General features: G+C 41.7%; 1 protein-coding gene and 1 long non-coding RNA gene across 2 annotated transcripts; one reads left to right on the forward strand and one right to left on the reverse strand.

Moving 5' to 3' along the window:
- Positions 1 to 8,721: 8,721 nt before the first annotated feature.
- On the forward strand, positions 8,722 to 8,971 carry LOC121703030. Its single transcript, XR_006029381.1, has 2 exons — positions 8,722 to 8,774; positions 8,860 to 8,971. It is a non-coding gene; the product is annotated as an uncharacterized LOC121703030 (long non-coding RNA).
- A 1,242-nt stretch (positions 8,972 to 10,213) lies between these two features.
- Positions 10,214 to 13,795, reverse strand: LOC121699744. Its single transcript, XM_042082119.1, has 10 exons — positions 13,406 to 13,795; positions 13,161 to 13,215; positions 12,735 to 13,016; positions 12,457 to 12,637; positions 12,216 to 12,314; positions 11,984 to 12,129; positions 11,440 to 11,502; positions 11,289 to 11,351; positions 11,138 to 11,200; positions 10,214 to 10,309 (listed from the first exon to the last, which is right to left on the reverse strand). The coding sequence occupies exons 3-10, from the start codon at positions 13,013 to 13,015 to the stop codon at positions 10,288 to 10,290; spliced, it is 918 nt and encodes a 305-aa protein (XP_041938053.1). The 5' UTR covers position 13,016; positions 13,161 to 13,215; positions 13,406 to 13,795; the 3' UTR covers positions 10,214 to 10,287.
- Between the last annotated feature and the right edge of the window lie 690 nt (positions 13,796 to 14,485).

Raw genomic sequence — 14,485 nt, forward strand, 5'->3', positions numbered from 1 at the left:
TGTCGATTTAAGTCAAACAACAAATGCACTTCAAGGCAGGGGTTACCTAGAAATCAAAATGAAAAATGAAGGAAATGACACTGTTATTACATGACACTGTTATAAGCAAACTTTTCACAGAATGAGGTGAATTTAGATAGATAGATAGATAGATAGATAGATACTTTATTGATCCCCAGTGGAAATTCAAGGTCTCAGTAGCACACAGACAATACACACACATTCACTAACAGCAGAAAAAGTAATTAAAGTATATAATATAAAAACACAACTAAGCAAGGACAGTAGAAGAGAAATAATATACTAAATATACTAAAATACAAATTATACTAACTAACACTTTATCTAAATCAATTCTAAAAAACAGTATACACATAGTGTTGATTAATCAATCAAGAGGCACTTGCAATGACTGAGGCAGGGACTGAGCCTGTTATTCTCTGTGCATAGTAAGGTAAGGTAAGGTTCTCTGTGTGAGTGAGTGCAATGGTGATAGTGGTCATGGTGATAGTGCAAATGAGTAAGTCCAACAGTGTAACAATGCAGTAATAAAGTCTAATATATATATATATATATATAACTATTTTAAGAAAAGGTATAAGTGTGGCCACAGCTCGGCTGTGGCATGGAGGGAGGGGTTATGCACATGTGCTAATGTGCTATCAGTGAGGCAGAAAGACAGTGGTAAAAGTTGCTAGTGGATTTAGTCACTCACTTTCTGTGTGTCTGCCACTGTCCCCAGCAACAAAAGAGGTGTGTCTTAAAGTGTGTGTGTGTGTGTCTGTGTGTGTGTGTGTCGCACCCCCGCGATCTCCTCCTTTTGTGATCTCCACTGGTATTATACTACCTGTGAAGTCCGTGTGCATTATTCGCTGGCTGCTACCCGAACTGGCTATGTACTCCGGTAAGAGAGTCGCTGCAACCTTTGGTTTCGTTCAACAGATTTATTGAAATCCAGTTCCAGCAGGTGAATAAAGTGCTTGTTGCTTGCAATGGTATGTGTTCTTTGTGTGTTTAAGTGGGGGTGTGTTTGTATGTGTGTGTGTGTGTGGTTTTCTGTAAATAAAGAAATACAAAATATATAAATATAAATTGTACATAAAGAATATAACATACATAAATATATACATATGTATGCACAAAATATACAGACTAATGAGCACTCGACAATATTCACTCTGCAATATACATAATTGCTATGCAATAAATAATTGCTGTGCAAACAACCGAAATGCTGAACGGCAATGGGAATCAACAGAAACCAATGCAGTAGAAATCTGGAGCTGCACCGTGTCTTTATAAACATTAACCACTAGATGGCACTCTAAGACCACGTATGGAGCATAACAGTAGCCTTCAGATCCAATAGTCATGTGACCGACTAGTGGCGCGAATATCACGAATATACACGAATATAACTAAATTGGCAACACTATCGCGAGTGCAACAGTTGGACTAATACTCAGCAGAATCGTAATTCACAAGTGTACTACAACATTGTATGAACATTCATCCATGAATAAAGGTATTACTATAACTACTGAATGTTATATTTGTGCAACAGGTTACTAGCATTACAACAGACATGAGCATGCTATACTGCAACTGTAGGCTACTAAAGTAAAATACCGTCAAGTTGACTACACAAAACAAGATACATCTAACACCAGTATGGAAAATAGTTGTACACTTACGTTTTCAATAACGCACACGGCAACACAACAGAACGTTTATATGATTAACGTGCAACATTAAGAGCAGCTGTACTCGTGTTTGGCAACGAACTACAAAGGAAAAGGGAGTATTTGCGCATGTGCACAATACGTGAGTCTAAGGAGTGACGTAGGCTCATATGTCCAGCAGGGAGTTTTCCACACTACCCCTCCCCCAAATAGGTCAATGGGACCAGTAAAAATTGGGTTTCTTGCTTCCTACAAATCTCTGACAACATATTCAATCTTACATTTTAGAAGATTCACATTTTAGACGATACTTTTATGTCTCTGTGACAAAAACTCGCGGAGCTCTAATAGTAAGCCTAAAAGTACAAAAAAAAGGCTATAGGTATGTATCTCACCGGCGGGATAGAGACGTCTCTGATGCTCAGTGTTGGGGAGTAATGAGATAGGCTACATGTAGGCTAATTGCGTTAGGTAATTTAATTACAAAATAAATGTAACAGTTATACATTACAGTTACTGGAGAAAAATGTGGGTTTGTTTGATAGCGTTAACCTTTACTGTTTTTTTCTTCTGACCTAGTCGGAGAACAGGGAGCTTGTTACCACTCCAGAGCCGAAGTTATCCGTAACTTCGGGGCTAAATCCCTGACATTCTATCTGAAAGTGGTTAGCAAATGAACGAGGATTTTGGTTTTATCTGCGGATTTATTTTTGCATTATTTTGAATATGACTAGCTCCAGTCTCAACAGCACGTTCCACACGCATCTCATTCTCAGTTCGAAAAACCTCTCCGCTTTCTCTCACTCCATCCCTGCGCACGGGGCTCTCTTAAAAGTGACCCCAAAGACTTCGTTTACAGGCCTTAACATCACTGCACTGACAAACTTTATCATCCAACAAATCAAGTTTCCATGGGCTTACCTTTAGCTGATTCCTTTGCTGCTGATAATTCTTCGTTGCTGTCTGTAAGCTACGTCTTCTCAGTTAAAGACGGGGGTGTGTGTGCCTGTTTTAAGGGCGGGCTGACGTCATGTTTTGGAGGTCGCGCTCTGCAATGATAGGCCGAGACAAGGATAGCCTAAAAGACTGCTCTATGGCAATACTGCTCCCCTATGGCGATATTGGTGAGCAGATTAAACATCCATACTTGCGTCAAGTAGGCTAAATTATTGTAAACCTTGATATGTTCAGGGGGAGGATAGTAGTATAAGGATTCACGTACAAACGAGTTCGAACTGAAAAGCGTGTTTATTCACCAGCCACAACGCCAAATCTAACTTTCCCTCTTCTTCCTTGCCACTTCCTCTCTCCATGCTAAGCATTCTGGGCCTTGTAGTTCTGGCCAGGTATTACAGTTCTTACATTATCTAGCAAGATACTTTCCTACAAAGCCACTTCCCATGACATACCTTGCGACTGTCTCAAAGCCATCATTGCCCTTAACAATGTGGACTATCCTATCCACACATCCATTGTTACTGTATAACACAATGTGTTAAACTAAACTTTAACATTTCTAGTCTGCCACATATTGGTAACTGTAGGCTACATCATCTGCTTGACGCCAGGCAGTTTCAGCCTGCAGGCCTGAATCTTGAATTTCCCCTAGGGATCAATAAAGTATCTATCTATCTATCTATCTATCTATCTATCTAGCCTATCTATCTATCAGTGTTGCGCGGGTTTGGTCACAAGCGGCCCGCGGTCGCCCGATATTTTAATCAACCCGACAGCAACTCGGACCGCGAATATTAATTAGGACAAAATTATACCCGACCTGCGATCCGACCCGCTTATTTACAAAATGTGTGCTTTTGGTTATAGCCTGCATGCAGTGTGACAGTAGGCCATTTCTGTAAAACAAACTAATTTCTTTGCGAAACTTTATGCGGTAGAACTGCACGCAGTATGCAGGACATAATGTTTGCGCAGGAGAGAGAATGAGAATAAGAGCGCAAGCACGCATGCAACCACCAAGGATTAGAACACTATACGATTTGAAGGCCATGGACATAGGCCTACATCTTTCTTTCGAAAACAGAAATGGTGAGGCAAGTTATAGGCAAGAGAGATACGTTGCTGGTCAAAACGTTAGCGTAAGAACTGGTTTATAATGCTGAATGAAGCACAAAGCACATTTACTAAAGCACATCCACTGTTTAAAATCACAAACACAACGAACTAAGGTAACTTTTATGCATGCGCGAACCTATAGCCTACCGGTAGGTATGGCTGTGTAGTCTGTGCCTGCCATAACATTTATTCCTGCAGGCTGCCCGTTTTGGCTGTCATACTTTTAAATGGCTTCGCAAGAAGTAGGCCTACATAGACCATAACTTGTACTACTGTCATCTTCTAAGAACTTTTCCCAATATTTCCCATAGCTTAGGCCCTATCGCTTTTCCTGAAGAGTGTCTTTATTATTTTAACTCGCGTCTTCAGCTTCTTTACTTACTTTACTGTATTGATGCTTTACTGTATTGATGCTAGCCTTCTTCTGATATTTTAAGTAGGCCTATTTGTAGAAAATATATATTTAATTAATTTTAACTGACCCGCCCGCAAATTACCCGAATATCATTAAAATATTTTGTTTATGACTCATAACCGCGGGTGACTGCGGTCATCCGCGGGCCGCTTAATTTCGGGCAGACCGCGCAACACTGCTATCTATCTATCTATCTATCTATCTATTTACCTTGGTTTTTCTCGCGAATCGTTAGTAATAGTCTACCATTACAAACAATGTTTGTTTATAAATTTCCCTTTGATGTCAGATTTTTAGCATGATAAATGCAAATGACTAAAGTTATCACTGAATTATCCTCCACGATTAGTCCTGTTATGGTAATTCAAACATGTAGGTTTTTATTCACATAGTTCCTAGGCTGTTGCTTTTTTGTATCCAGTAGGTGGCTAACCTAGTATGTGGCAGTCCAGGATAAGCCTATACAGATTGACAGGTTTGCAGCAACATGCTTTATTTTTTTAAATTACAAAAACGATAGGTAACACAGTCCGTCGATGTCTGGTGGCATTTTGAGTTCGTTCGCTGTATTCTCGCATGAGATCTAGTGTCTGTCGATTTTTCTCAAAAGTGGAGGGAATGTCAGTCAGTGATGCCAACTCCTCAGTAAAGCAAGCAGCAGTCAATACGTCATCACGTATTTGCGTATTTAATTGAATGGCGCTAGAGGATGAGAAGCCTGGGAGAGAAGAGAAGAGGTTACTGTCTATGGAGAGAACGTGGGTATCATCATGGCTAAAAATGAAGTGAATGAATGAAGTGTTTTGGTTCTTGGTTTGGTTTCTTTACATTTAAATCAATTTTGTTCTGCATGTTTAAATATCATTAGTATAGTATAGTATTAGTATCATTTTTGATCAAAAGACTGTCTATAGAGCGCGAGGCTCCCCTAAAACGCTAAGAATGTGATTGTTGCAATGCTAAATCCTTCCTAGCAACATTGCACAACATGTACTAGTTGGAACATAAAAAAAAGTTGTGGTAGGCTATGTTGCTTTACGTCTTTTACGAAGAAGACAATAACAGCCTGGCACATTCAACCAATAACCTAACGTCTCAACAGCTTGCCAGAGTTAAATACAGAAACACTGTTAAACAGGCAGCTATGTGCACATGGCCAACAACGAAATAAATTCAGAGACAGTAAAATTGTAAAGTAGCCTAAGCTCAATCAGGAAGACTACCGTCCCCCTGTCATATTCAAAACTAGCCTAGGCCTACTGGCTAAACCGCAACAGATTGTCTGTGCACCGTGTAGCAGAGATGGCCATATGAAGATGTTCTATGTAAAACTTTTGCGTTGTGTTTAAACTTAAAAATAACTTGACGTGACAACGACTGACAAGGCTAGCCCACTACATTTATTGATCCACAACTTCCAACCGACTGTAACAAGTCAGATCTGCGCTTGGCAGAATTTCACTACAATTACCAATAGGCTATAGGCAGTCTTCCACTAGGCTTCACCAGCAATATCCACATGTGAGCCTGTCATTAGCAGAGTTTCACTTTTCACTTTCAGAATTTAATTTTACATGCAGGCCTGAAACGCGCGAAATCACATCTAATGATGAATGCTGAATAGGCTAAACCTCCCTTGAATTTGCTAAATATGGAATTTCAAGCATATCAGACATTTCTTTGGCAAAGGAGGCATGAAAATTGTATTTTTTGGCGTCGTTTGTCATTCAAATGTTTCCAGATCGGCCCGAGTGGCCCAGGGCCCCAACTCTACCACTAATTGATGAAGCCCTTCAGGCTCTGCTGTGACCCAAAACCACATTCCACCATTCAAAGTCAAAGTCAAAGTCAAAGTTATTACTTTGTATATATGTATATACTTACTTATGTATATATATATATATATATATATGTATATAATTACTTCATTGTTATCCCCTTTTTATTGGCTAAAAATGTCATTTTATTCCATTTTGCCTTGCAGATAATCTAGATGTAAATGTGGAACTTTTCTTGATAATGGCTGTTTTTAATTTATTTTTATTTTTATGTGTAGTGTCCCAGACAAGGAATTGGACCACCCCCCCCTCCGAGGACAAGCTGTAAAAGTATGTATGCAAGCAACAAACACAGACAGACAGACATACATACCGTAAAACTCCAAATAATAGCCTGGGCTTTTATTTTCCCAAATCGCCAAACTGCACCGGCTAGTATTAGAGACAGGCGTCTATATGAGACAGGCCTTTAATTCCCTTTACACAAAACTTTTCCTCTGCAAAGATGGAAAATATTATCGAATTAATTATTTCAAACACACTGAATGTCTACCTATATGACTAGGCTATCTGATGACAATTACGGATCATCATTAGTCATCATAGTAAGTCCCTGCCCCCCCTACATACACAGCACATTATTTCATCAGGAAGCTTCTCCAACACACATCCCCAACATACTTACAGCACACTGCCCCCCCCCCCCAATACACAGCACATTGTCTCATGAGGAAGCTTCTCCAACACACATATTGCACACTGCCCTCTCCCCACATACACAGCACACTATCCCCCATCTCCCCTGTCATCCCCCCAACACACACACCAAGACCCCTGGCAGTTGGGTTAGCCCCTTGAGCCGTGGATCTGCCCAAGGTTTCTTCCTTGGTAAGGGAGTTTTTCCTTGCCCCTGTTGCTCTTGGGTGCTCCTTGTTGGTGCCCCCCACCCAATCCCAATCCTCCCCCACCTTTTTGTTATGCAGCCCTTGCCACTTAATCTACTAAACCCCTCTTCTACTGCACTTTTTACCCCCCCATAAATGCACAAATAGGCTGACACCAGACATAATTTCACTGCATTTCTTACTTCCAGTAACTATATGCATGTGACAATAAACTTCCTTGTATCCTTGTATCCTTGTATCATTCATTTAGTGTTGAGATGTTCATTGAGTGAGATACAGTAAGATCCAAATAGCGGGGATAGCCAGAACAGATGAACCACGTTTTAATTAAACGTAATCTACAAAGAGATCGTATCACACTGAAAGCTCATATTTTGTCACTAGCAAATAGCCTTTGTCAAATACAGTTGCATTATCAGCCCTGACAAAAAAACGTTCAGGAATTATTTATGCAAAAGTGGAACGTGCTTAATGTTTCATTCTCCCTACTTTTCGGCATGAATGAAACAGCATGAGAGAGCATGAACCATATTGTTTCTCCCGTTTTGTATTTGCCAAATTTAACAACAGTCTACATTCAAATCATAGCCTACTTCCAGGCGCACGGGAACATATTTTTGACCAGGGGTGCTGAATAACAAAATAATCATGGATGTCCGACGATTTCTCCCCCAGCATATGATTCAAATTTAGACAGCTAAATACGCCATTTCACCGACGTGTATGAGTAGGTCTAAGAGTGAGAAGTTTTATAATGCCCTGGGCAGCCACATTCCACTGCAACTATGCGCAGCACTTGCCACTCTGACTCATCAATAAAAACTGTGCGCACAAACACCAGTCCCTAGAAGCGCACTTGACTTTACATCATAAACCTATTTCAGTAGGTTATATAGCCAGAGAATGTCCGTAGACGGGCTCTGATATAGCCTAGTCTAAGGTAAATTCCTTTTCTGACTTCTTTCTCTTTATCGCCATGGCATTTAGAATAAAGAATAAAGTTCGCGAACCGTTCTGGTTTTGTTGCCAGCATAAAAACCAGCTTACCATCGGCCTATCCGCAAATTTTAAACACAAGGGATGAATTGAACGATGACGAAGTCGGACATAGGCAAAGTTCATATTGGGAAAAAAGTTTTGGAATTTGGAACTCTAGCTTTTCCCCGCTGCAGTCTTTTAATGCCATCTAATCATAATGTGCGCATTCTACGCCATACTTAAGCCCAAATCACACCCAAGATTCGCAGCGAGATGAGCAGCAACTTGATGCAACCTTGCAACTGTGACCAGACATGTGAATGCTTTGCGACGGCTTGTAACGACGTGCAACATCTAATTCACACTGCTGTAACCTCCTTTCTGTAACGGTTTCGTGTCATTGCGAATCTTTAAACAGACGATCTGACGGGTTTTAGAAGATTAAATAACCCGAAACTAAAAAACAGACCAGGCCTCTACTGGAGACCGGCCTTTAACCCAAACCTGTAGCCACGCCAGGCGTTTAAAAGAGACAGGCGTCTCTTAGGGACTCGGCGATTATTTGAAGTTTTACGGTACTCGAACACACATTTTCTCTGTCTGTCCCCCTGTCCCCCCATCCACTCTGGGACACAAAGTCCATGTCCAGACAATGACTAGGTGGCAGAACGCATGCTGGTGCCAGATCTATGTAGTATTAATGTGGAACTTGTAATTTGATTGGAAAGCATACTTTCTCCCCCTTCATGTGCATCATTGTAAATAAAACCAGCATCTGACTTGGGCTCCAAAAATCACCCATGTTTCATGATCTTTCTGAAATGTCTTTTATCTCTGGTGTTCTGCAGTGCTGTATACGGAAATGTTGCCGATGAACCGCCCCCCCCCCCCCCAGCGCACCCCCCCTGGTTGACCCCCCCTCCCCGGAGACAGAACAGAATGGGTAAATCCAGTATGAAGCAAAATACTCAATTTGTGTATTTGTGTTACATTATTACTCATTATTTTTCTCTCTCTTTTTGTTCCAGATGCAAATGCCACCCCATCACAGTCATTGTCTATGTAGTTTGTCTTGTGATTATTCTTTTGTTGCTTTTTGTTATTATTTTTTGTACCATTAAAATGCTTGAGTAAATTTTACTTCCATTTGCTTTATTTTGTTGCTTCAAACACATAGAACATGGGTGGGCAAACTCTTCGGTATGCAGGCCAGATACTGAAAAATGTAAGCTGCCAAAGGCCAGTGTAAATAAGAGCACCCGTTTTTTAACCAGCAGGCCTTCTAAAACATTCTGCATGATGCTACACTCACTCTCACAGCACTAAATCTATGATGTGTGACACATATCTGCTCTAATATTACATTAATGTAACAATGGGTGATGTGTGTGTTTGAGAGAGACGGAGAGAGACAGAGAGAGAACATAGTCTAGCAGTGTGTGTGTATGTGTGTATGTATGTGTTTGTGTGAGAGAGAGAGATATTGGGCAGAGTCTAGAGCTTTGAACTTTATTTGAATACAAATCAACATACACATACGTTCTTTTTTGGTGCTTAAAAGCGGCATATAGGAGGCAAATCCAGCACAGCAATGTCAGCAAACACCAGAAAAATGTTTGTCTCATTCATCTAACCAGTCCAAGTCAAGACCTTCACCTCTGAATGATGTCTTGTTTACGCCATAGTCCCACAAGATTTCGTCATTGCACTGGATATCCTTTGATGCCAGGAACAGTATAGTGTCTCTGCAACCATCAGGGAATTTCAATTGGAAATGTACCGGCTTGACATTGAATTTCTTTTTAGAATGATTCATCCTCCTCCCAAATGTGTCTTTAAGGGGGTGACATTCACAAGGGAAGGTCTGTGCATCGATACAAAGACTGGCACCACCTCTGGTCTTGAAAAAAAAAAGATAGCCCATTTCTCCACTCTGCTGTTCTGAAAGCAATTTCTTTCCTTCAGATGCCGGGATTATTCGGCCATGGTAGTCACAAAGGACATCTCCTTTGGTGAATGGCATGGTGGCAACGACACCTACAACAGAACAGACTAGAATATTTACGGCCATGTCCATTTCAAATCTTGACATTGCTTTTCATTTGTTATGTTTCTTGTTTGCTCACCTTTTCCCTTATCTCCACCAAAGTCCTGGATCTGAAGCCCTTTCCATTTTTGCTCCGAAACTGCCTTTATGATTTTGCCATCCTTTTCAATGCTCGTCTTCTGTTCAGATATCCAAGCCTGAAGAATATCCTTAAGGTCCGGGAGGTTTGCGTGCCACTTTTCTTTGGAGATGACGAGACGGACTTTGTCCAAAGTCGGTTGATGCCTGCCAATGTGAGCTGAGATGGAATTGTAAGCTGGTGTCAAATCCAGCGCTCATCCTCCTCTTTTTTGTGGGTGGTTCGTCGTTGAGAGTGACGGGAAACATTTCAACAAATGTTTCAAACTGGTCAAGAGCTGTTGTATTCAAAGCTGAGGAAGAAGAGCTATGAGAATAGGTTAATTTCAGGACTGCTGGGTGTACTTTCAAAAGCGCTACATTAAAGCATTCACTCATTCGTATAGCACATACCTTTCACCAGATTGTAAGAATGTGAAATGAATAAATATCAGAACAAGAGGCTTTCGTGTAATAGTCAAAAGATAATGCGCCTTTACTGTAGCCTACGGTATAGAGTTTGCGAGGTGGAAAACGAGAGGAAATAGTAGCGTTTAAAATGTCCTTTTAAATTGTAGCCTAATAATGCACTGTTGAGCATTTTAAATCCGAAATAATAAGGAATGTGAGGAGGTTGCTATTAACTTTAAATCTACAATCAAAACTATCTACAGCCTATGACGCAAATTGAATAGCCATGTCCGCATACGGATGCCTGCTTTAGTTGACTGGATTTCAAGTTGAATAGCTGATTAGGCTGATGTCCCTTGCATTTTGCCACTGCGTGGTCCGCACAGAAATGTTTCATTTTGCGAATGAGATGTCCACGCTGTCCCCTGTGCGACGTGTTGCCCCCCCCCCCCCCCCAGTTTCAGAGCTATTCTAAATGCAAAATTGCGCAGAGGGCCGTGACTGTGGTAAACTATCCTAATAGAAAACTGATAGCTTTCCTGGCTAAATGGTATAAGTTAGGCCTATTACACAACATACATTTTGCTGACGACCCAAATAACCTAACCCAGTCTTTGGGAAACACTGCTCTGACTGATGTTCTCACAACTGAGAATATAGGGAAATTAATGTGCATTACATTGGTGTAACAGGGACCTTAAAAGATAATTGTTTGCAAACACAATACACACCTCTCACCAGCCACCTGTGTATCCTCAGGAATCGGCTCACTGCTTTGAGTCGTCTGCTCACAACTGAGTAAATGGGAAAAAAATACATATGGTTTACACTGGTGTGCATGACACAGACCTTGGAAGAACATATACCACTGCTTGCACACACCTCCCACTAGCTGTCTGTGTATCCTCTGGAATCGGCTCACTGCTTTGAGTCGTCTGCTCACAACTGAGTAAATGGGAAAAAAATACATATGGTTTACACTGGTGTGCATGACACAGACCTTGGAAGAACATATACCACTGCTTGCACACACCTCCCACTAGCTGTCTGTGTATCCTCTGGAATCGGCTCACTGCTTTGAGTTTTCTGCTCACAACTGAGTAAATGGGAAAAAAATACATATGGTTTACACTGGTGTGCATGACACAGACCTTGGAAGAACATATACCACTGCTTGCACACACCTCCCACTAGCTGTCTGTGTATCCTCTGGAATCGGCTCACTGCTTTGAGTCGTCTGCTCACAACTGAGTAAATGGGAAAAAAATACATATGGTTTACACTGGTGTGCATGACACAGACCTTGGAAGAACATATACCACTGCTTGCACACACCTCCCACTAGCTGTCTGTGTATCCTCTGGAATCGGCTCACTGCTTTGAGTCGTCTGCTCACAACTTACAACATGGAAAGATAAATATGCTTTACCTATGTATGCATGACATGAACTGTGAAAAAAATAGAACCTGATCCAATTTAAACATCTTCTAGCTGGTGTCTGTGGATCAACTTATACAGTGTACTTGTGTGTGTGTGTGTATGTGTGTGTGTGTGTGTGCACAGTACATATACTTACAACTTCCAAAGACGTTGTAAATCTGTTTTTGTGTTTGCAATGGGACCACCATTCTGTCCTAGAAAGAAGCAGCCTTCGTCGTCCATATATTCATCTTGTCTAAGTAAAGCCAGTGGCCGTATCTTGGTAAAGTACAACTCAAACCACTGTTGAATTAAATGAAAATATCAGCAACCAGATTGAATTTGGAATACATTATTCAAGTCGTTTAGACTGTGGCAACATACAGTACCTCTTCTTCTTCCTTTCTGAGTGTACAGGCCACTGAATTATCACTGAATTGGATGGTCACACCACTTGATGTCTGCTGTCTATCAACCCAACCTGCAGTCTGTAGAGCAGATGGTATACATGAATGAGCACAATTTTTTTGAAACAGGTATAATTTCTTACCTTTAAATGTATGCAAAGCATTTCATGACTGAGATGATTTAATTTTGTTGTGCAGGAATAAAATTTGGACACTTGCGTACTTTGAAAGTCTCTATACTCTTCAAAGATTTGTTGTATACCACAGACAACACGCCCATACAAAAGTATCGGAACTGTGTCGTGTAGTTTGTTGCCACGTTCACTCCAGTCTTAAGTTTGGCAACCATACTGCGCATCCACGGAGTGACGTCTTGCAGAAGCTGCCGTTGCTCAGCTGGAGAGCTAATTATAACCAACAACAGATGAGAGACACATATTAGACACCTTATGAACACTAATAAAGATTGAAACCATAAGTCATTTAAAGGGAGAATCTAACCTTTCCGATGGGTCTTTGACTATAAAGAAGCCCTTGCTTTTCAGCCGGTCGATGAGGGCACGGAGGGGATCTTCCTCATTCATTAAGGAATCAACCTCATGGTACTCCCAACGTCTGCCCACTCTCGTCCATTCTTTTTGGGATATTTTGGCCTTGGTCAACTCAGCGTTACGCTCTTCTTCTGTGTTGTCCTTCATACAGGCCTTCTTAAGGTGACTTGACAAATTTTCATGAGGCTTCTCACATAACAGGCAGTAGACAATACGCCTATCAGCGGCCATCCTTCAATAAATGCAAAAAAACACACACACAGAGAGAGAGAGAGAGAGAGAGAGAGAGAGAGTTCATTGAAATAGTGAAATACCAATGTTATGAGTAGGATGTCTGATCCATTGAGCTTTGCTATCTGCTCCATGTGGTACTTACTTGTCAATGCTGCTTGACAACCAAGGAATACCAATCCTGATGAGTTATGTAGGCCCTGAAAAGGAAAATAATTTAAGAAAAAATCATTTCACTCAAATGGTCTAGTCAGCTTGCTGGTTATTAGTACATCAACATGTAGTTTGCTGTCTTCAGAGCATGAATGCACATCTGTCCCAAAGAGTTTAAACATGGGTCAGATTTCTTTAGAATAACAACAGAAAAATATGTTTTACTGTGTACCATACCGTTTATTGTAGCCTCCACAATTCCAATTTCCGTCAGTGAAATGTTCCAACTTCTTAGCGCTCTCTGGGTCAAAAGGCGAGTCACACACACTAGTTTGTGAACAAAAATTTTCAGGTCGTCTTTTAAACTGTGGGAGTGAGCGTCATATGTGACAATCATGTAGTGGATTCCCCATATACGATGCCATTGCAGTGGTCTTCAGATGTGATGTCTCTAGCAGTGGATTTCACATATGATGCAACTATGGGTTAGTGAGCATTTGTGGTGGTGGGTTCCACATTTGGAAGTGTGTTCCACATTTGATACTTTTGGCAGCGGTCTTCACTAGCGGAGCTAGTAGGTTTGCTAGGGCCGGAATCGTATGCGAATCCGCAGGTATACCATGGGTTAGAGATTTTTTCGGTTCTGCTTAAGGCCTTAACCCTTGAGAGGTTAGCTTAAGTGGGGCACAGTACACCAGTACTTATCGGTGCTTAAGCCTGGTTGTCCGTGGGGGGGGTGGTACCCAGAGGGGGGGGGGGTGTTTGCCACTTTGTGTTGCGGGCTTAGCATAGAGGGTGTTAGCTAGTTTGATTAGCGTGTTTAATTTGGGTTAAGTTTAGGAGTAGGATACAGGGTAATGCTCCCAGGCTCACACACACGCGCGCAGGGGACAGAGAGGAGTCTTTGGAGCCTCTGTGAGCAGCTGGGGCCTGTGGGTGGGTGTGTGTGTGTGTAGGGGTGCTGCAGTGGGTATAGCACAGCATCTAGGCCCAAGCATCTAGGCACAGCATCTAGGCCCAACTTTAATAATAATAATGTAATAATAATAATAAGTTGGGGCCTCTCTGAGCAGCTGGAGCCTCTCTGAGCAACAGGCCCCTCTCACTGTCCCTCTCTATCACCTGCGCGCGCGTGTGTGCGTGTGTGTGGCTGTGCTTGGTGGGGGGGGTCTAGCGCAGCTCTCTGTGTCTCTCCCTGCTCCTAGGCCCAAGTTGAGCCCGTCTGAGCACAAGCACTCATCCCCAGGCCTCTCCCGGCCCGTCCCGTCACAGTAGCTAGTAGGCCTCTCACAAGGCCTTAGCCTAAGCTAATGTGTG

This window comes from Alosa sapidissima, chromosome 2 (genome assembly GCF_018492685.1).
Source record: "Alosa sapidissima isolate fAloSap1 chromosome 2, fAloSap1.pri, whole genome shotgun sequence".
Lineage (NCBI taxonomy): Eukaryota > Metazoa > Chordata > Actinopteri > Clupeiformes > Clupeidae > Alosa > Alosa sapidissima.

Coding starts and splice junctions, on each gene's coding strand:
- LOC121699744 (XM_042082119.1), bottom strand. CDS start 13,015: ATGGCCGCTGATAGGCGTATTGTCTACTGCCTGTTATGTGAGAAGCCT. Junction 12,638..12,734: donor GTCAAAGACCCATCGGAAAG/GTTAGATTCTCC, acceptor GGTTATAATTAG/CTCTCCAGCTGAGCAACGGC. Junction 12,130..12,215: donor TCAGAAAGGAAGAAGAAGAG/GTACTGTATGTT, acceptor TTAATTCAACAG/TGGTTTGAGTTGTACTTTAC.